Source organism: Mobula hypostoma, chromosome 3, assembly GCF_963921235.1.
Source record: "Mobula hypostoma chromosome 3, sMobHyp1.1, whole genome shotgun sequence".
NCBI classification, from domain to species: domain Eukaryota; kingdom Metazoa; phylum Chordata; class Chondrichthyes; order Myliobatiformes; family Myliobatidae; genus Mobula; species Mobula hypostoma.
The window spans coordinates 84,630,647-84,654,524 of NC_086099.1; the positions used below are offsets into that span (position 1 = coordinate 84,630,647).

Consider the following 23,878-nt stretch of genomic DNA (forward strand, 5'->3'; position numbering starts at 1 on the left):
TAATGATAAGTTGCTGTGGAATCGAGGACTGACAAATAGACAAGGAAAGAAGACACTTTGAATTTTACTGTCAGGAAGCTAAGGAACTTCCAATAATATCCTGATATGGAACAACACATCCATTTGCCCGGAGGAGGAGTACGTGCTTTAATTTATCTTTTGTCAAATTTCGGTAAATGAGAAGCTTGGGATGGGATCAGGAAGGAGATAGACTAGGCTGTTCAGAAATAAATCACTTCTATAACAAAAGTGAAGTTTGTCAAGGAGATCATTATTTCACCGGTAAACGTACAAATTCAGCAGAATTTCACAAAATATACACTGGATTGTTACATCTGACACCGTTAGGCTGAGGTTATTTCCCACGCTTTGTAAACCAAAGCAATGTCATTGGTCAAAAGTACAGGAGACACAACTGATCAAAAAGTTAACAACACAATTCACCCGAGAGGACATGCTAGAATGTTAGTTACTCTATCCCCCCCAAAATAAAAATAAAAAAAACTGCAATCATTTTTTTAACGTTTTTAACATACAAAAATATGAGAATGAAATATAAATTAATATATATTAAAGATTCAAAAATGGAGTGAAAGAGAAGTTCTAGCAAAGTTAGGTACAAGTTTTTCTTGATACAATAAATACTTCTTAATGATATTTTGAATACTGCATAAACTCATTTCAAAAGAAAACCACAAAACTTTATCCAACTAAGTAATCCATACATCAATTCTCTATCTGTTGTATAGTCCCCCATTTATAGTTATATTACAAAGAATTAATACTGGAAACAAGGCTTGCTAAAACACTTTGTAAGCTCGATTATGCTAACATACACATTATACCGGGAAAAAGAAAAATTGCTGTTCACGTAATCAAGATATAAAATGACAGCGGAAGTTCCAGGTCTTCTTCATCGATGCACATTCTTGGTTTCATTTCCTTTCAGCACAGTTAAATCCATGTCCCTGTTTCAAAGATGGACGGACATCTTCTTCAGTGGCACAATCTTCCTTTAGATTTTATTTTGTCCGCTAGATGTCAAATTATAGAGAGTTTCCTCACACTGAGTCAGGAAAAGTCAAAACAGTTTGGCTTCTGACAGGTACTTTTATGTGTTTTGCAACAACTTTCAGTCAAAAGGACTTGAAATGTATTTGTAAATGAAGAAAATAGTCATTTTCTGATAATAAAAATAAGTCTGTTCTGTATTTTACAATATAATTCAAATATCTCCAGCACGAAAGCAACATACGTCCCACACAGTCACCAGGCGCACATTGTTTTGAAAAGGGGCAAGCGTTTGAAGCTTTTACAAAGAACAGCGTGAGCAGCCGCATTTCACAATCTTCTCCACCTCCTCCACAAATGAAGAGCCGTCAGTGCATTCAAAACTGTATTTCCGCCGTTTGCTTCTCAGAGGCCCACAGCACTGTCCGTTGTCACACCCACCTCTGCACTCTAACCGTGAGACCTTTTTGGTTGTTTGGCATGCGGCATAGCCTTGCTGTTTCTGGTAGTAATCTCGGATGCGTTCTCCTCGACAGGAGATTTCTGGAAATGAGGGCAAAAGATCTATCATTTTTGACTGACTTAGAGTAATACAACACTTTAATGGTATGTTTACTTTCTTCAACAATAAGTAAACTTATACTGTCAAGCCTCATGAGCTTGTAGCTAAATGATTTCAATGTTGCAAGTTTAGAAGGGAAACAGAAGGTGAAGTGAAATCTCTCTTGACTAGCTTGTTGTTATTATTGATTCTAGAATCATCATGTAAAAAGCTAACCACAACATCTGGCGTGGCTACAAATGCAGTTAAAGAAGAGACAACAGAAGCTGCTGTCAATGCGAGTTGGGCAGGGCTGGTGGGATTGGGAACAGTAAAAGAAGGTTGGGGCTCATCTTGTAGAGCCACTCCCTCACAGGTCCTGCAATCCAAATTCAATCCTGACCTCTGATGTGCAGAATTGGCGCGATCTCTCTGTTTCCTCCTAAACCCCAAGAATCCTACTGTACTGCAGCTGCCAAACAACTAATTTCATGTCATGTATGATTCTAATTCAGTGTTTGTTGGCAGGGTAATTGATCACTGTGTAATGCTCCTAAGGTTTAGATGTGTGGTGGAACCTTGGGCAAAATACAGGTTCAGAGCTACTGGGAATGTGGGCTAAAATTAAGTTTCAATCTAGGTGTAAATGGTTACTTGATAGTCTGGCAGACCCAGTACTGTTGTTTTTTGAATTGTCTTCAGCATAAATCTTTAAAAATGACTATACTTCAGATATTTACAAAGTTTTACCAGAGTTTAAATAATACTTAAATTTTACAGCTGGATGAATGTTTTAAAAATTGCATACTAAGACAAATGTAGCTCCTTTTTCTCTCCACAGATGCTACCTGACCGCTGGAGTGTTTACTAGAATATTCCAATTAACAAAGCTGTGATTACTCTTTTAACACTCTCAGTGGCTCCAAAACACAGATTTTATGTTTATAGTTTGCCATTCCTTTATAAATAGGTAACAATTCCATGCTTTCAACTAAATATTTTTATTGTTTTATCCTAAAACATCTGTTTTTTTTAAATTTCTACCTTCATCTCATATGTATATCCCAGACTATACTATGCACCCTACTTAGAATGTGACTTGGAAATCCTGTCCCTTAAACTTTTTACTGCTGTTGAGAATTATTAGCCTGCTTGATGAAATCACTGTTACTGGATGCCAGCGTATTTGTGGAACTGGCATTGGGAAAAAAGAGGAAGTCCACAACCACAGGGATTGTCGACAGTTTTGTTAGAGATTAGCAGTGTTTCACCACTGAAAACAAAATCTGGGTCAATATTTCAGTAACTGCAGCAATGGAAGGAGCTCTTCAGCATTAGCCATTGCCATTGGAAATTAACATGAATTCATATAGTCATCATATATACTGAATTATAGTATACTACTAAACTAGCAACCCAGAGATCTTAAGTTGAAATTCTATGAAGGGAAACTCTGAAACTGAATTAAAAATAATTCATGATTCAGTACCAAAAAATAATAATAGTTTAGGCTATTATCTTAACCAAATGGTTCAGGCAATAACCTTCACTACCATCCCACATCTAAATCCCATATTGTTAATTTTAAATGTTCAATAAAACACATTATCAGTACATGCAAGGATAGACACTGCTAAAGATGACTTTTCCAAAATTGTCTATTGTCTAAGATAAAAAAACGGTTAACAAATTTATCATAAGTATGCTTTCTGTCTAAGTACAAGATTTATAAATGACCAGAACATTTATGAAGCATATGGAGTTTCTATCCATATTGTGGAAAATGAGAGTCAAGTTCCATATTTTCATTTGTTTTGCCTTGTACAAAAATGAGGATCGTTGTTTACCCAGACTCCTTGACTTTTTAATAAGATATTATAGAATCTAATTCATGATTTTAAGTTGTCAGGTTATGTCATGACTATATGTAATTCATGATTTTAAGTTGTCAGGTTATGTCATGACTATATGTAGTTAGATACTACATGTATCTAAGTAATTTTAAAAATACAAAAAAATCAAAACTATTTATAGAAACAGAATATTAAATGAACACGAGTTATACCGTTTGTTCCACGAGTGAGGGGAACTTTCAAACATTGCTACGTTTAAATGAATCAAACTGCATTATAATGTTGTCTTGGAGAATGAATGCTTGGTTATCTTTTGTTGGCCATAAAGGTGGCAAATACTATTTATTTCAAGAAACTGAAAATACAGTCTTTTGAAGTATTAACAATATAGTTTCTCATACAATTATGAATGAAAGCATAAACTCCCTTTGTACTACAGTTATTTTCATTGATTCTTATAGAATACTTCCGGTAACATTATACACAGTATGTTTGATATAGATTTTATGCTTCCAGTCATTTGGTTTGGAATCATGAACTAACAAAACATGGGAATAAATGTCATTACAATTGCTGCATACTTTACACTTATACCAATAAAAGATGAAAATCACATTTTACAAGCAAAAAGAGTGGGGAAAGATGTAAGTCAGAGCTAGAAGAGGAATAAATGTTATTGAATTCAAACATGTTTTTAGAAAGGGTAACTAGCAAAAAGAGAGAAAGAGAGAGAAGAAGAAACAATCACCCCTTTTTCCCATTCATCTCACCTGCAAGAGGTGCTGTGATTGGTCAGTTGAAGTTGAGAGGTCAGAGGTAGAGTTTGTACTAGGGTTTAGTTCAGAATCATTGGATTTGGCTGCTCAGTCCAAGAAGATATAGAAATGTTAAAGTGAGATAAACAGCAGTGAGGATAAAGCTGAAAAACGGAACCCTACTTAAATGAAGTGCTTTCAAATTAATAAACCTCATTAACATAAAACGTGAATTAAATTGAGACATAGAGCAATACAAAGAGTCATCCTCAGCATCCAGCATAATTCAGCTACATGAAATACCAGACGATCTGTCAATTTACTGAAAACAGGGAACAAAACATGTTCAAATTCTTAAAGCAAAAAGCATCTGCTTCTAAAATCAACAACAAATTTGTGAGGTGTGGTATGTAATGACCAAACGATGAATATGAATGCCACAGGTTAGTCAATACTAGTTACAGCACTCCACTCCATAATAGCACTCCAGTTGCTTTATATTTTATAACGTACATTACTAGCTTTTCATTTGGTTGAAGGGATGGAATTGAGCATGAAAGAGGTAAAATTGTTCTCCCCAATTGTTTTCGGAAGCTTGGAGTCATTGGATACAATAAAGCAAATGACATGGCTGTTTAAAACCATCTGCAACTTGAAGTCAGAATATCTCAGAAAGACTGAGTGTCCTTAAACTCTAGAATTAAGAAGATATTTCTATTGAACTGTCCATACCTTTATCACAGTTCTCTCCAGTGTAACCACTGTTACATTCACAGTAAGGCCGACTCAGAGCCAAAAGCCTGCATGTTCCATGTTTACACCTGATGTTCTGACAAGGATTAAACAGCTCCTCTTCCTCATCACACAGCACATTTCTGAAACCCAACTGGCATTTACAGCTGTACGAGAAGGCATTGATTGGCACACAAATACCATGCACGCACCTGAAAATAGATCATAACATTGAATAATCAACAACTGTGTTCAAGTATAGTCTTCCTACAGTTTTATTTCCCCCTTCTTGATGTTTGCCATAATGCAATATAACACTGGTCAAAAGATTGGGCAAGTAATGTTAAGACCATAAGACAAAGGAGCAGAAGTCGGCCATTCGGCCCATCGAGTCTGCTCCGCAGATGAAAATGTAGCCTATCCTATTATTGGTTTAGACATGACTCAACCAACTAACAGTTGTAGACTTGATCAAGAATACAAACTTCATGTTAATCCATTTCACTAGGTACTGCAGCTTGACATGATTAAGTAAGTAGTCTCAGCATACCCTGCCACAGCAGCACCGAATGAATCCCGATGAACAAACACTGGGAGCCAAAAGAGGAAGTTAAACCTTTGTGGGAGGGATTTTCCATAAAACTCAAGCTCTTTGCTGTGCATATCTTGACGTTTACTGATGTAACAGTACTGGTTGAACTACAAAGAGTGCCATGAACTGTAACTCAGGAGGATGATTTCAGACGGATAGGATGGGAGCTCAGTTCCAATCAGGAATCCCATTATATTTTACCTGCTCACTATTCATTTATAAAGAGTTGCTAGGAATTATCTTCATTCCTACTTATCCCACCAAAATAAGCCTATTGTTAATATCCGTGTGAATAACTTAGTTGCACAAACACACCCTCTTAAATAGAAAACAATCACCTTACTCAAATTAGTTCAGCGGCAGTATAGAAGAAAAATGCAAAATATTAACATGGATTATTTAATGTATTTGGTGTACCAAATGAATGACTGAATTGAAGTTTAGTTGACTAGATCTTCCTGTATCGGCCCCTCAGCAGCAAGCACCTCTCAAAGTCTGAGCTCTCTCTTTGAGAAGGGGTCCCGATGCGAAGAGCCAAACTCGCTTGCTTGGTGCACCCTTAAGTTGGGTGGGGAAATTTCACCAACAGAAACCCTGACAAGGACCTGACAGGCTTTTGAAAAATGCAGAACTGGAGGCAGAGCTTTGTCTTCAAAGAAAGTTTATAATTATTCTGAATATTTCTTTTCATGCCTCTGACATTTTAACATTGACATGAACAAATACAACTAATGTAATTACTAGGATATTAGAAAACCTTATTACAACTAAATTAATATCCTTAGGCATGGTGAGAGACATTAAACAAAAATAATCAAGTATAAACCTTGTTTTGGCTTGCTAATCTGCTAGTTGAAAATCACCACTGATATGAATGGAATGTCTGATCCCATACCAAGTTGTCGAATTGGAAGTCTGATCCAAGCGAAGTTGGACCACACCACTGGACTCCAGAATTAGCACTATTTGTGTCTCAATAAGTCTACATTAAGTCTCTCAACCCCATGACTTGGCCCTCATACCCGCTCTGGCAAAAAGTTCCAAAGATTTACCACCCTCCGGCTAAAGAAATTTTTCCTCATCTTTGCTCTAAATGCATGTCTCTCAAGTCTGTGGCTGTGCCCTCTGGTTCTAAACTCTCCCACAGGAAGCATCCTCTCCACACCCACTCAATCCAGTCCATTCAATATTTTGATACCTTTTAATGAGATCCTCACATAATCTAAAATCTAGTGAGGCTAGGCCCAGAGTCATCAAACACTCCTCATATATTAACTCTTTCATTCTTGGGATCATCCTTGAGAACCTCCTCTCAACTCTCTCCAATGCCAGCACATCCTTTTTTAGATAAGGGGCCCACAACTGCCCACAAGTGCAGTCTGACCAAAGCCTTATAAAGCCTCAGCATTCCATCCTTGCTTTTGTATTCTAGTCTTCTCAAAATGAATGCTAACATTTGCCTTCCTTATCACAGACTCATCCTACAAGTTAACCTTTATGGAATCCTGCATGAGGACTCTGAAGTCCCTCTGCACCTTTGATTATTGAACTTTCTACCCAGTTACAAAATTTATTCCTCTACCAAAGTGCATAACTATACATTTCTCTATATTATATTCCAGCTGCCACTTCCCCCGACCTGTCTAAGTCCTTTTGCAGACACCCTGCTTCCTCAGCTGTCATCATATTGTCCGCAAGCCAGGCCACAAAAACATCAATTCCTTCATCAACATGAAAAAATCTGCAGATGCTGGAAATCCAAAGCAACACACACAAAATGCAAGAGGAACTCAGCAGGCCAGGCAAATGGAAAAGGGTAAACTGTCGACGTTTTGGGCCGAGACCCTTCATCAGGACTGTTTACTTCTTTACATATGTCGAAATCATTGACAAATGATGTCAAAAGTAGCGGTCCCAGCACCGACCCTTTTGGTATACCACTGGTCACGAGCAGTCAATCAGAAAAGGTCCCCTTTATTCCCACTCTTTCCGTCCAGCAAGTCAGCCAACCTTCTATCCATGTGAGGATCTTTCCTGTAATACCATGGGTGCTCATTTTATTAAGCAGCCTCATGTACAGCACCTTGTCAAAGGCCTTCTGAATATCCAAATAAACAACATCCACTGACTGCCTATCCTGCCTGTTATTTCCTCAAAGAACTCCAATAGATTTGTCAGGCAAAATTTCCCTTTTAGAAAACTATGGTGAGTTTGGTCTATTTTATCACGTGTCTCAAAGTACCCTAAATCCTCATCCTTAATAATAGATTCCAACAAGTTTCCAACCACTGAAGTCAAGCTAACTGGCCTATCATTTCCTTTCTTCTGCCTCCCTCCCTTTATCATTACTAACCTCTTCATTCATCTCGCATCTATTATGCCGTGCACAATTCTGATTTGATGGAGGCAGATGTGAGAGCACGGAGGAACATCTGGTGAAACTTCTGAAATGCCTGTTTTGCTGCCGCCACTAGCGTATGATCCGAAATCTCCGGAGGGGAAGGCCCCGATCTTCGGCTTTGCTTGTTGCTTGACAGCTGGGGCGGGGTTGAAGCACTCGGCAGATATGGTGCTCGGTGTCGGAGGGCTGGTCGGAGGCTCGAAGTTTTCAGACGGACTCAGAGTCGGACTGTGGTTGGGTGCTTCCAGGATGCTGCATCGGCAAGTTTGCGATGCTGGAAGCTCATGGCAGGGAGAGTTTCTCCCTTCTACCATCTGCGTGAGATGTTGGGGCTATCGGGACTTTTTTTTACCGGGCCCATGGTCTGCTCTTATCAAATTACGGTATTGCTTTGGACTGTTGTAACTATATGTTATAATTTTGTGGTTTTTGTCAGTTTTAGTCTTGGTTTGTCTTGTGTTTCTGTGATATCATATTGGAGGACCATTGTATCATTTTTTAAAGCATGCATTTCTAAATGACAATAAATGAGGACTGACCTAATCTAATCTAATCTCTTTCAGATCCCTGGAATATAGTCCAACTGGTCCAGGTAACTTATCTATCTTCAGAGTTTTCAGCTTCCCAAGCATCTCCTCAGTAATAGCAATGACACTCACTTCCTCCTCCTGATACTCTTGCATTTCTAGCATTCTGCAAGTGTCTTCCACAGTGAAGACTGATGCAAAATACTTAAATTGTTCCGCCATTTCATTGTCCCAATTAGTAATATATCTCTGGCGTCTTTTTCCACCGTTTCGATATCCACTCAAATCTCTTTTTTACTCCTTATATATCTGAAAAAACTTTTTGTATTCTCTTTGATACTATTGGCTAGCTTACCTTCATATTTAATCTTTTCTCTATTGCTTTTTAGTTCCCTTCTGTTAGTTTTTAAATCCTATAACTTCCCATTAATTTTTTGCCATATTGTACGTCACTTATTTCGCTTTTATATTATCTCGGACCTCCCTTCTCAGCTCCGTTGCTTCATCCTCCCTCCCAGAAACACTGTGTTGTTCTGCTGTCATCCCTACCAGTGACCCACTCCAATCAATTCCTCTCTCATGCATTTGTAATTCTCTTTGCCCACTGTAATACTGACACATCTGATTTTAACAACTTCTCAAGCTGCAGTGAGAATTCTATCGTATTATGATCACTGTATCTTAAGGGTTCCTTTACCTTAAGCTTCTTATCAAACCTGGGTCATTATATAACCACCAATCCAGAATTATGTTCTCCTATTAGGCTCAACCTCAAGCTGCTCTAGAAAGCCATCTAATAGGCATTCGACAAATTCCCTCTCTTGGGATTCACCACCAGCCTGATTTTCCCAATCTATCTGGATATTGAAATCTTCCATGATTATCACAACATTGCACTTTTTACATGCCTTTTCTAATTTCCCATTGTAATTTGTAGCCTACATCTTAACTACTGTTAGGAGGCTGTATATAACTCACATCAGGGTCTTTTTACCATCTCAGCTTCTTAAACTTTACCAACAAGGATTATATATCTTCCAATCTCTTTCCAAGGATCTGATTTCATTTCTTAGTAATAGAGCCACCCCAAGCCCTCTGTCCACCTAAGCTCTTTTTAAACCTCGTGCTATGTCACCAACTAATGACCTCTTGCACTGGGTGCTGCCCACCAGGAAAGAAGCCGAAAAGCACGAGCTCTTTTTAAACCTCACACTGTGTCACCAAAGAATGACCACTTGTGCTGACTGCCACCCGCCAAGAAAAAAGTCAAAAAGCACTTCAGCCCTTTTTCAGTCTCATGCTGTCACCACTGAACGATCTCCTGTGCTGATTGTCGCCTGCTGAGAAAAATGCCAAAAAGTATCCGAGCTCTTTTTAAACTCGCACTGCGTCACCAGCATTGATCTCTGGCGTTGACTGCCATCCGCCAAGAAAGAAATAATCCATTATCCTTGATTCCTTTGCTGATTAGAAATTCACCTCAGCTTTATCGTCAAAGACTCAAGTTCCACACCTCTCTGTAGCAAGGAATTCAAAAGATTCAACTCTGAGAAAAGAAATTCAGTCTTCAATGACCACACCCTTATTCTGAGACCAGGTTCTCTGGTTTTGGATTTTTGCATGAAAGGAAACTTCCCCTCAGCTATTAATATCTCTAGACCCCTAACTTCCCCGCAGTAGTTAACATCTCTAAACCCCTAACTTCCTCTCAGCAGTTAACATCTCTAGACCCGAACAATCTTACAAGTTGCAAAAAGATTATTCTTCTGAATTGCATTGAGCAGTTTTGTTTTACCTTTCCTCATATGATATCTGGGTTCACCCAGGTGAACCTCCTCTCACGTGTTTCCGATGAAATGCTATCATTCCATCAACAAGTGAACTAAACTTGATCACAATATTCATGCATTAAGATTTCACAACTTTTATATTCCAATCCCTTGAAATCAGCTTTCCCTTTTACCTCCTACACATGTGTGAAGCTTTCTATGTTTCATACATAAGAGCTCTTAAATCTGTTTTCTGCAATTTTTTAATTTACATAATACCACTCTTTTGTTTTTCCTTTCAAACTGCACAATTTCTCAATTTTGCCAACTTCTTGCCCACCCAACAAACTTACTAATACTTCACTATGAACTATATTGACCTTGCTGTTTTTCTCCTCATCTACTTTTATGTTGTTGCAAATTTGTTTACAAATCATTCTCTTCCTTCCAACTTATTAATATTCAACAAGTAATTAGATGTACTCCCAGTGCTGACTACACTGGTACAAGTTTCAACCTTAAATAAAACACTTCATTGGATTTTTTTTTTGCTGTTTTGTAGCCAACCCTCTTTCCATCCCATCAAGAAACCTTAAACACCATGGTCTCATATCTTGTGATATAACTTTTCTGAGGCATCTTGTTAAGCACTTACTGGAAAACCCAAGTACACATTTCTACTTATTCCTACCTATTCACTTTGGTCCTCCCTTCCACAAAAAGCTCTATAAGTATGTAAGAAATGATCTCCCCTTTGTGAAGCTAGGATGATTTTGCATAATTAAGTTACAATTTTCACATTTGCTGTTATTACTTCCCTAATATATCATTTCTAGCATTTTCGAAAAATATTTATTAGGCTACTAAATCTATGGTTAACTGCATTTTTGCCTCCCTTCCTTATTGAATAAGGGTGTCAAACACGCAGTTTTCCGGTCCTCCGGTACTTCTTCAGAATTGAAGGACTGTTGGAAGATTACAATCCTGCATCTATCCTGTTGGGAGCCACTTCTGGCCCATCTGGGCTCAGGGTTTTAACACCCTTTAGCCGCATTATTTTACCTAATTCTCCAGTGATAATGATGGCATTTAATTTTCCCCCAACATTATTCAGCATTACTAGGCTATTTCTGGGATCATTTTCTACATGATTGAGGGAAAATATCTGATAACTCCTTTGCCACTACCTTTTTCCCTGTATCTATATCTCTTTTGTCATATACTTACAGAAGTTTGTATAAGCTCTTTTGGTATCCATTCCTAGTTCACTCTCATTATTTACTTTTTCCTATTATATTTCATGTTCTTTGCTGAATTCTAAACTTAACCCAGTCTTCAAATTCACACGAACTTTTGCCTTCTTTTATGTTTTCCGTTTCAACTTAATATCTTCCTTAACTTCTTTGCTTAACTATGATTGGTTCAACCCTCCCTGCTGGGTTATATTTTTTACTGAGTATTATGCATTATCATGTTAAATGTCAGAAACTATATGCCGTTTAAACCCTCCAACTAGACCATCTCAGCCAGCTCTATCCTCATTCCATTGCAATTCCCTTTATTTAGGTTAAACACAATTTATTTCTAACCCAAGATTTTTTTTTCCCTCAAATGATATCATTACCTCCTAGGGGATTCATTCACTCTCAGGTCACTTATCAAATGTGCTTCATTACCCGTTACAGATCCAAGAAAGCTTGTTCCTGGTTTGGCTCTATAACATAATTCTCTAGGAAAAAATTCCTAATGAACTCTGGAGATTAATTTTCAGTGCTACCCTTTCCAACTTAATCAACACAATCTACATGAGGTCTCCTAAATAATTGCACTGCTCATTTTACACAGCACAGTATTTGTTGATTTACACCCTTTCCTACAAGGTGTCCGCTATTCATTTCTCATTAGTGAATGTCACCTTTTCCTTCCTGCCTGTCATTCCTAGTAGTCAAATATCCTTGAACCCCTTGCAAGGGAGGAGAAGATGGCGGCGCGACGCAGCGCACGCGGCCGTTCCAAATGAATATCAATGTGTGTAACTAGGGGTGCTGTGCACAATCCGGATTTGATGGGGACAGCCATGAGAATCGCAGAGAAACATCTGGAGCAACTTCTGAAATGCCTGCTTCGCTGCTGCTGCTACTGTGCAATCAAGAATCTCTGGAGACAAAGGCCCCAAATCCTCGGCTTTACGTTTCGCCTGTTGCCGGGGCTGGGGTCAAAACGCCTGGCCGAGATGGTGCTCGGTGTCGAATAGGTGGTCGGAGGCTCGGAGTTTTTCGGACGGACTTGGAGTCGGACTGTGGTCGGATGCTTCCGGGATGCTGCATCGGCAAGTTGGCGGCGCTGGAGGTTTACCGTCTGCGTGAGATGATGGGACTTTCGAGAGACTTTGAGACTTTTACTGTGCCATGGTCTGTTCTTATCAAATTACGGTATTGCTTTGCACTGTTGTAACTATATGTTATAATAATGTGGTTTTTGTTTTAAGTCGATTTGTCATGTGTTTCCGTGATATCATTCTGGAAAAACATTTTTATCATTTCTTAATGCATGCATTACTAAATAACAATAAAAGGGGACTGCGTGTTCTCATAATCATATAAAGCATGTCTCCATAATGTCCATAAGATCATATCCATTCACCTCTAATTATTTACCTTATTACAAATATATTGTGTATTAAGATAGAAAGCCTTTTGGTTTGTCCTTTTCACAAGATAACAAAGGTTTTGGTTCCTGAATACTTTTGCGTGTATTTTATGGATTTGGGGCTGCTAGTTATGAAAATCACCATGAAATTTCCCTATCACACACACCTTTTTTTTGGAATCACCTATATTTGTTACTTCAATTTATGATTCAGGTCAGAATAACTGATGCCAAGATCAAGGACGGCATTGTTGTTGGTCCACAAATCTAACAGGTCATCAATGACAGGCAATTCTATGAAATTCTAGTGAGACTGAAGAAAATCACATGGAAGGCATTCAAGGATGTTGCTGAAAATATTCTTGACAACTACAGAGCACAAACCACATGCAGCAGATTGACAACATGCTTCAAGCATACAAAATCACAAGTTCAACATGTCACTGAATATCTATTTTTTGCATTTCCATTTAGACTTCTTCGCTGCAAAACTTGGCACTGTCAGCTATGAGCATGGTGAAAGGTTTCACCAGGACAATGCGTTCATGGAGAAATAGTATCAGGGCAACTGGAATCTATCAATGCTGGCTGATTATTGTTCGACACTTAAGCGAGAAGTCACAGACGCTGAGCACAAACAAAAATCATCAACAAAGCATCTTCAGCTTAGTTGAGCTATTGCAAAGTGTCAACACTATTATGCAATTAAATGCATTATATTCAATAGAAGTCAATTTTTTGATTCTCTAAATTCCTATGTGATACAAGTAGTCTGATATTATATTTGTGGTCAGCTTCAAGCGGTCTATCACAAACAAAAAAAAATCCTAGGAAGCAACATTTTCAAAAAAATTTGTTGTCCAGTGTTTTTATTTACCTTACATTTATTTTGTCTTGTGTTCTTATTTGCCTCTTGTGCTTGATTTCCCTGCCTTCTCTAATGTTCTTCCACCTCTATCCTGGTTTATTTCTCTCTCCTGAGTCAAACTGCTAAGTTCTAATCCTTTCCTAGCCCCTTTTAAACCCTCCCCAACAGCACTGTGAGCAAACAACTCTACAAGGATGGGTTCTGGGCCTACCTGGATGAAGCAGGCCCCATCTACCTCCAGAACCAGATATATTACTCCTTGAATCTAAATCACTCCCTCTCCTATACTATTTATTTAGCCAAACATTTATCTGTTTATTGTCTTCTATCATCACTGGCACCAGTACTGGAAGTAACTCTGAGGTTACTACCATTTGACTCTGTACTTGGTAACTTATCAGCTAACCCCTAAATTCAAGCTTGCAAGACATCGGTCCTTTTGCACCTAAATTATTGGTGCCAATATGTTATTCAATCACTAATATTTTAACCTTCCACTCAAGAAAGCTCTGCAGCCATTCTGTGACATTCCTGACTCTAATGCCAGGGAGACAATTAGTCATCTGGGAGTCATATTCATGGCTGCATAAGCACCTTTATATTCTCTTGCAATGGAATTTCCCTGCCTTCTTCTTTTCCTTTTGAGTAGGTAGGCCCATGTGCTGTGAGCCTGAGTCTTCCTGTATCCCTCCTGAGAGATCATGTGCCTGAAGAGTTTCCAAAAGAGTTGCTGGGAGAGGGGGATATCTAAATGGATTGCCTCTCCCACTTTGCTAGGTACCTTCCTGGCAGTGTAGCCTTTATGTGCAGTGTGACTACCTCACTAAACATACTATCACTGTATATTTCAGCATGGTGGATGTTCCAATGGAGTCACCAGACCAAATGAAGGGTCTTGATCCAAAACATTGACTGCTCATTTTCTCCCATAAGTGCTGCCTGATCTGCTGGGTCCCTCCAGCACCTTGTGTGTTTCTCCATATTCCAGCACCTTGTGTCAACAAAAATGGTAACACAGCCCCTTCACTAGCATTTACATCACCCATTTGGATGAACATAAAAAGATGCATTTAACTCATTTAAGACTATCAATAACAGATGCACAGTCACTTACTTGTTGCCCTGACATGGGTCATTGGTTTGCTGGTCACAAAGTGTCCCAGTCCAACCTCCTTCACATTCACAAGTGAAACTGGATTGGCTGATGGAGTGACAAGTGCCATGTTGGCACATCTTCTTCTGGCAGGGTTCACAGCCTGGCAGAATGCCAGTCTGCATTGGAACTTTCTTGAAATCCTGCAGTTCATTGTTGATATACAAGTTGCGGATGCAGCCATGGAAGCTGGTACCATTCTGACCTGGTCCTTGGCGCAAAGCTGCCAAGTTGGTCCTGATGGGCATACCTAAAAAAACAGCCAAAATTTGGTGAATGATTTTATGGAGTGAAAGCACTTTAGTGCTAATACTGAAATTCCATAGCAGTGCTAAAACACATTCAGATTTGTAAGCCAAAATAACTTATAAGATTCATTCCCTTCAGCAAATAATTGCTGAAATCATCCATTTCCTGTTCCTCTTTTAACCTACACTTCTCATGCATTTTCTAACTTGCATTAGAAACCCATTACCAACAACCTGTGTATACAGTATAATATTCTAGTTGTGACCTAAGGTGGTGATGCCCATTATGAGATAAAAGCCTTAACTGGAAAAATCACACACACAGAACTAAAACCTACGGCAAAGGTCATTGTAGAAGGACTCTCAGGAATTATCATTTAAGTAGAAACAACCGCTCAATCAATGCAGGGCTATTTTTGTGCAACTGTGTTGGTAAGGTTAGCCTCACATGTAAATCTGCTAATCCTTCGTTTGCCTTCAGCAAAATTACCAACAGAGTTATTCAGTAAGTATTGTGTGCAAAGGGTTGTATTTTATTTTGCAAACACATCACTGTAATCACTAATTCATAACATTTAACTTCTGTTTCTTAGAAATATATTTTTGTCTAATAAAATGGAATATAATGCCTGATATCGTGTTCGCTTTATAATTATCTGCAGATTGTGATCTTTGCCCAGAACTGTGAAAAATTACACAAAGCAGTCATGCAGAAGGAATTTGCTCATCAGTGTACAATGTAAGTAAGGTTCTGGAGCCACTCCATACCTCCAACATAGAGAGGGGAGTCCACATTAAGTGTGGATTGTCTGGCTAGGTTGTTGATACTCTTCGGATTTCCTCCATCAATCACCAAACTCAACATCTGATCAGCTGCCACCAGTTCCAGATTGTGGAAGTTACCATCATTAATTGTTTCCACACTGCAGAAAAAAAAACAAGGGAGCTCAGTTAAATGGATAATTTACATTGTATATTGCACCAAAAATCAAGCAGATTTACTTGAATGGTGGTCATACGTTTGTGGTTAGTAACATTGAAAATTATTTGTTTGCTTTAATTTAATACAATGTAAATTGTAGATTAGTCACTTGATCCTTTAACGAAAGCATACTTTATTATTTGCCCATGTTTCCATCCGCACTAACTCAGGGCAGGATGGGCTACAGCAGAAGAAGACCACGAACATACATTTATTGGTCACTTTATTAGATACAGAAACTATTCCAGGCTGAAAACATTTAGATACAATACTCAGAAACGCTGTTCTTAAGTAAAGCATAGTGCAAATTTAGAACTCTGCTCCAAAAGATTGTGGATAGTGAGAGTGTCGAAGTCTTTCAAGATTGTGACTTAGTGTTTTTTACTTTTATATAGCAGGATAGGGCAGGGGTTCACAATCTTTTTTTATGCCATGGACCAATACCATTAAGGAAGAAGTCCATTGTTCCTAGGTTGGGAACCCCTGGTATAGAGGGACTTCAGAAAATGGAGCTTATGTAGGGAGTGAAGAATTATGGATGTGAACTTGTGAATCTGTCTGCCCAAATACAGTCTATTTAAATATGGTTTAAACATATTTTAGCAATATCATGGAAAAGGATAGAATCAGAGAAGACAGGAAAATTTTTAATTGGGGACGGGCAAATTATGAGGCTATAAAGCTAGAACTTGCGGGTGTGAATTGGGATGATGTTTTTGCAGGGAAATGTACTATTGCCATGTGGTCGATGTTTAGAGGTCTCTTGCAGGATGTTAGGGATAAATCAGTTCAAGTGAGGAAGATAAAGAATGGGAGGGTGAAGCAACCCTGGGTGACAAGTGAGGTGGAAAATCCAGTCAGGTGGAAGAAGGTAGCATTCATCAGGTTTAGGAAGCAAGGATCAGATGGGTCTATTGAGGAATATAGGGAAGCAAGAAAGGAGCTTAAGAAGGGGCTGAGAAGAGCAAGAAGGGGACATGAGAAGGCCTTGGTGAGTAGAGTAAAGAAATACCCCAAAGCATTCTTCAATTATGTGAAGAAAAGAAGGATGACAGGAGTGAAGGTAGGACTGATTAGAGATAAAGGTGGGAAGAAGTACCTGGAGGCTGTGGAAGTGAGTGAGGTCCTCAATGAATACTTCTCTTCGGTATTCACCAATGAGAGGGAACTTGATGATGGTGAGGACAATATGAGCGAGGTTGATGTTCTGGAGCATGTTGATATTAAGGGAGAGGAGGTGTTGGAGTTGTTAAAATACATTAGGACTGATAAGTCCCCGGGGCCTGACGGAATATTCCCCAGGCTGCTCCACGAGGCGAGGGAAGAGATTGCTGAGCCTCTGACTAGGATCTTTATGTCCTCGTTGTCCACGGGAATGGTACCGGAGGATTGGAGGGAGATGAATATTGTCCCCTTGTTCAAAAGAGGTAGTAGGGATAGTCCAGGTAATTATAGACCAGTGAGCCTTACATCTGTGGTGGGAAAGCTGTTGGAAAAGATTCTTAGAGATAGGATCTATAGGCATTTAGAGAATCATGGTCTGATCAGGGACAGTCAGCATGGCTTTCTGAAGGGCAGATCGTGTCTAACAAGCCTGATAGAGTTCTTTGAGGAGGTGACCAGGCATATAGATGAGGGTAGTGCAGTGGATGTGATCTATATGGATTTTAGTAAGGCATTTGACAAGGTTCCACATGGTAGGCTTATTCAGAAAGTCAGAAGGCATGGGATCCAAGGAAATTTGGCCAGGTGGATTCAGAATTGGCTTGCCTGCAGAAGGCAGAGAGTCGTGGTGGAGGGAGTACATTCAGATTGGAGGATTGTGACTAGTGGTGTCCCACAAGGATCTGTTCTGGGACCTCTACTTTTCATGATTTTTATTAACGACCTGGATGTGGGGGTAGAAGGGTGGGTTGGCAAGTTTGCAGATGACACAAAGGTTGGTGGTGTTGTAGATAGTATAGAGGATTGTCAAAGATTGCAGAGGGACATTGATAGGATGCAGAAGTGGGCTGAGAAGTGGCAGATGGAGTTCAACCCGGAGAAGTGTGAGGTGGTACACTTTGGAAGGACAAACTCCAAGGCAGAGTACAAAGTAAATGGCAGGGTACCTGGTAGTGTGGAGGAGCAGAGGGATCTGTGGGTACATGTCCACAGATCCCTGAAAGTTGCCTCACAGGTGGATAGGGTAGTTAAGAAAGCTTATGGGGTTTTAGCTTTCGTAAGTCGAGGGATAGAGTTTAAGAGTCGCGATGTAATGATACAGCTCTATAAAACTCTGGTTAGGCCACACTTGTTGGAGTACTGTGTCCAGTTCTGATCGCCTCACTACAGGAAGGATGTGGAAGCATTGGAATGGGTACAGAGGAGATTTACCAGAATGCTGCCTGGTTTAGAGAATATGCATTATGATCAGAGGTTAATGGAGCTCGGGCTTTACTCTTTGGAGAGGAGGAGGATGAGAGGAGACATGATAGAGGTGTAGAAGATAATAAGCGGAATAGATAGAGTGGATAGCCAGTGCCTCTTCCCCAGGGCACCACTGCTCAATACAAGAGGACATGGCTTTAAGGTAAGGGGTGGGAAGGTCAAGGGGGATATTAGAGGAAGGTTTTTTACTCAGAGAGTGGTTGGTGCGTGGAATGCACTGCCTGAGTCAATGGTGGAAGCAGATACACTAGTGAAATTTAAGAGACTACTGGACAGGTATATGGAGGAATTTAAGGTGTGGGCTTATATGGGAGGCAGGGTTTGAGGGTTGGCACAACATTGTGGGCCGAAGGGCCTGTACTGTGCTGTACTATTCTAGGTTCTATGTTTCAAGATCAGATTCATCTTCATAATGGACTCAGCATAATTATGGATGGTGAAACCTGTGACTTAGTTGATAGCACATTCAGCTCTAAAGTTGAAGGTGGTGACTTTGAATTCCCACTCAAGAGACCTGGACATCAAAATCTAGGCAGATACACCATTCCAGCATTTGTGAGAGAGCTCCAAGCTGCTGGAGGAATCCTGTCTGTTTTCTTAGGTATACACAACAAATTCTTTGTCACTATTTTTAAGTAGTTACTCCAGATGTCTTAGATAATATTTATTCTTCTTTCAACAGACTAGAACAAAATATCTAGTCATTGTCACTTTACAGTGGGTTCAGTTAATTGGTCCCTCAGTTAATCTGAGTAGACTATCATATGGGACAACACTTAAAGAACATAAACTAATTGAGAATGTGACTGGGATTTCTTTTGTTTATTTGGGACACTATGCTGATTAATTGTTACATGAAACTGTAACTGTTCTCAGTTTCTAACTAGCATCAGTCGTGTGAACTTGTGTGAACATTAGACACTACACTGTGCTTAGAGCAAACAGTTTTTAAATAGCATGACTTGCATGTGTTTGTGTTCACAAAGCAGTGATTTTTGGCCCTGATAGTTGGTGAGAAATAAGCAGTAAGACTATTTAGAATTGTTTTGTTAACTGTGGTTTCAAGCTTTCAGGCTTGGAGATGCCAGAAATCGCCAGGAGTGAAAATGGAGATTTGCAGGATGCAATTATCGAAAACATAGTATGAAGGCAGTCCATTATCTACACTAAGTGTCTGCACTGATTTTGTTCATTTACCATCATTTAAAAGAACATAACAATGTGTGGTTATCTGTTGTATCCGAAGATGACAGTGAAACCTGAGCAGGAGAGTTCTTAAAGTTGAAAAGCTGTTGCACTGGGACAGTTTTACTCTCTCAATCTCAGAAGTCTGGATCAGGAGTACAAATAGTCATCCCACACTGGGGTCTTCCCTTGGAACCAAGAGACCATGACAACTTCTGTGCTTTATCATGCCTTCGCTCTCCATGAAGCATTGCAGAACCACCTCTTAGCCATTGGATCTCACACTTGTTCTCATCTGCTCAGTCCACTGGAGCTGACTTCACATGCTTGGAGAGGCATGTCCCTATTTCACCAGGGTATGAGGTCTGCCAGCTTTAGCCTGCCCTTGGAAGCGGAGTACCAGGGTGCGACCACTGTCACATACAGACAGCTACTTGAAGCCACATGTGAAAGGTGAGCGTCCACTGGGACCAAAGGTGAGTGAGCTGCCACAGAATGGACACGACAAGCCCCTTACCAGAGGTGGTACTCCTCCCAGAACATCCCATACACAGCAGCGTACACCAGATGAATTCTTCCGTTGATAACTAATACGAACTAATTCACAGGTTTATAGTTTTGAAGTAGCATTGATAGTGTTATAGTTTGTTCTGTATCTCATTTAAATACATAATTTGTTACTGAGTTAAATGGCAGTTTGCCTTCTTTATTCCTTTATAACTACTTCCATGAAATTTCAGCTAATTGGGGCAGCCACTTAATTGGCCCAATGTACTGGTCCTGATGTGTTCCAATCAACTGGAATCCACTGTATTTTTTATCAGAACGTGCTATGCCCAAGTTGTTTGTCATATTTTCTAAATTAAAACAATAGTCATTCTGCAAAGGATGCATCATTAACAACTTTGAGATGTGGTCAATCCACTAACCATTTCTGGTGTTCTTTCAGAATTTCCTAAATCTGGAGGACATTTTAAAAAATATTTTAAACAAATCATATTCATTCTGCTTGTTTAATTACTTAGGCATAATTATGCATGGAAACATTATATCAGACTTCAGCTGAATGGGAATCATATTAAAGACTCACTGTAATCTTCTCTGTGACTCAAAACATGGTAATAAATGATAAATGTTAAGAATGACATGCTTGTCAAAGGATTCTATTTGAGTTAATTATTAGCAGTATCTTTGTGTTATGCAAGCCAATATATTGCCAGAAGGACCTGTCACAATTCTGTACATGAGTGATGAATTGTCTAATTAATGCCTTATTGCGAAACATTTCTCTTTTCCTCTCTTTTGTGACTCTGCGATAAATTCTGACAATACCAGTCTTCTTTGGTTGGATGACTTTGGATGGGAATTACTCAGAAGTAGCCAGGTTCAAGCTTATTGCTTGTAGCCTGTTCCTTCAGCAAGACTACATCTGAAGATTAGTTTCACAATGAACTATCAACATTAGATTTTAGTACAAAAACAGTTACAAATATGTAAGATATATGTTCACTCTTTTTAAAGTCTTAGAACTACACTCTATTTGTTTCCATTCCTATGGTCTCATTGAGGATTTGTACTAATCAGGGCTGACCAACATTGCTATGAACTTGCTGCATTATCTGCTTGAGATTGCATTGGTTCTCTTAATGAAAAGGAATGGATGGGCAGTCACCCACTGAGCACAGCATCACCTACAGCTCTGATGACACTTCATCTTCTGAAAGTTGAACAACTTGCTAACCCCATAGGTGAAGAAAGACTGCTATGTATTGCTACCAATGCAGAACGTGTCTTGAGCTTCCTTTTAGGAGAGGAAGGGACAGGAACGGAGAGGAGAATTTTCTTTTCTTTCTGCACATAGCTGGGCCCCATAACAGGAACATGCTTTCTTGGAGCCACTGCTTGTGATGGAGAATTACCATCTTAAAATTGGATATTCAAATTCCAAAACCCCAAATTGGACCAACTATATTGCAAACCATAAACACAAGAGACTCTGCAGAAATCCAGAGCAACACATACAAAATGCTGGAAGACCTCCGCAAGTCAGGCAGCATCTATGAACAGTTGACATTTGACATTTCAGGCTAAGATCCTTCATGAGGACTGGAAAGGAAGGAGGAAAAAACCAAAATAAGATGGTGGGGTGAGGAGAATGAGTACAAGCTGGCAGGTGATAGGTGAAACCAGGTGAGGGGGAAGAATGGTGGATGAAGTGAGAAGGTGGCAGGTGATATGTGGTAGAGGCAAAGCACTGAAGATGGAATCAATATGAGTATAGTGGTCCATGGGAGAAAGGCATGGAGGTGGGGCACCAGAGGGAGGTGATGGGCAGGTGAGAAGAGAAGGGGTAACAAGGGAGCCAGAATGGGGAATGGACTAATAGAGAAGACAGAGTAGGGGAACCACATCTCAGAATACATATCCATATTGATTTAACCACTGAAATACTGTCAATGGTACTAAGGAATAACAACTGATTTCCCATTAAGTGGATATACGGTTCCTAAAACAAGAACCATGGATGTGCGTACATGCAGGAACAGAAAGAGGCCACCTCACCCCTCATGCTGCTACATTTGCCAATATGATCATAGCTGATGCACTTACAGCCTCAAACTTCTCTTCTCAGCCAATTCCACACAGCCGTCAATCCCCCAATCATTCGGAAATGTACTCTACTTGAAATATCTAGCTGATCATTTCTGGCTTTCTCTCTTTCTTGTCAATGTGTAAAATGTAGTCCATTTGTATGTTTGGGAACGTTTGCTCATTGCTACAGTATGATTGCAACAATTCTGAATATGTCAGAATCAATAATCCATCAGAGCATCACCAATTCTAATAAGTGTTGGAACAAACTGATCTAGAGAAACCGCATCAATTCGTCATGAGTTTTCAGAAAAAGACAAATGGATTCCAGCTGAAACTTGTCTGAATATTTGAATGAAGTGATAAGAGTTCAGGGGGGAGAAAGAACTGTGCTTTCTCCAGTCTCAGTCTGGATTCTTCTTGGTGAGGTACTTTGTCCTGAGGCCAGTATGACCCAAATCACTCAGTGTAAAGTTTTCCATATATAATCCCAGGGTTCAGAGGAAGCTGAGGAATTAGGAATGTTTCACGTGGCCAGAGCCCGCCTCCAGACCGGCTCTGGCATTCCATTCCATTTTAGACTGAGAAGTGCTAGGGAAGTTCCCATCAACCAGTAAATTAGGGAATTGTTCAGCACTAAACACAACTGGTTCCCATTTTCCACTGGACTTCTGCCCTACCTCTCAGCAGGAACACAGAAGAGCTAGAGGCAATATTTAGAACCTTATATTGATCCAGTGGCAGTGCACATCTCCTAAACTAATTTGAAGAATTTCTGGCCACTGGCATTCCTGTAAATGAATAATTGTTTTCTTCTTGAACTGCATTCAAATTCTGCTTCAACTAATATGTGTAAGTCTTATGGGTAGGAGTGCATTCATGGTTACTTATAATAACCCTATGATATAGTCATGACCTCATCTGACACTCTACTTGCAATGTTAATTTTTACTGAAGTTAATACAACTTTGAAAGCAAGCTAAAATGAATAGTTGGTGCTTTACTACACATTTAAAGCAATTTTGACCAATAATGGGTCTTCTGTAAAAGGTGGCTACCTGGTTGACTAATTGGTTTCAACGGGCATGAATTCATCGTGAGCCTGAACTGGTGTTTTACTCTCAGTGGTTAAATAGTAGCCAGAAATGCTGCAGTGATTCAGTGTGAAGATGTTATAGAACTTTGCAAGGGTAGAATGTGAGCATTATTGTGAGAAATTTTTGGCCCAATATCAAAGAAAAGATGTGCTGGCTGGCCCTGAAGGGAATCCAGAGGAGGTTCACAAGTATGATCCTATGAATGATAGGCGTTACATATGAGGAACATTTGATGATTCTGAGCCTGAACTTGATTGATTTCAGAAGTAAGAATGGGAATCTCATTGAAACCTACTGGATACTGAAAGGCCTGGATAGAGTGAATGCGGAGATGACATTTCCATTATTTGGAGAGTCTGGAATCTGAAGACACAACTTCAGAATAAAGGGATGTCCTATTAAAACTAACATGAGGAGTAATGTTTTAAAGACTGATGGATGGTGAGTCTATGGAGGCCAAGTCATTGGGTGTATTTAAGAATTTAAGACAGAG

At 39.5% G+C, this 23,878-nt stretch overlaps 1 protein-coding gene across 2 annotated transcripts in view; it reads right to left on the reverse strand.

Annotated features, from left to right (window-relative positions):
* Positions 1-252: 252 nt before the first annotated feature.
* slit2 (slit homolog 2 (Drosophila)) overlaps positions 253-23,878 on the reverse strand; it is a 463,208-nt gene continuing 439,582 nt past the window's right edge. For both annotated transcript variants that reach the window (XM_063043381.1, XM_063043380.1), the window contains 4 exons: positions 15,868-16,022; positions 14,813-15,101; positions 4,893-5,104; positions 253-1,554 (listed from right to left, as the gene is read on the reverse strand). In XM_063043381.1, coding sequence (XP_062899451.1) covers positions 1,313-1,554; positions 4,893-5,104; positions 14,813-15,101; positions 15,868-16,022 — 898 coding nt within the window. In that variant the 3' untranslated portion in view covers positions 253-1,312. The remainder of the gene's footprint in view (positions 1,555-4,892; positions 5,105-14,812; positions 15,102-15,867; positions 16,023-23,878) is intronic.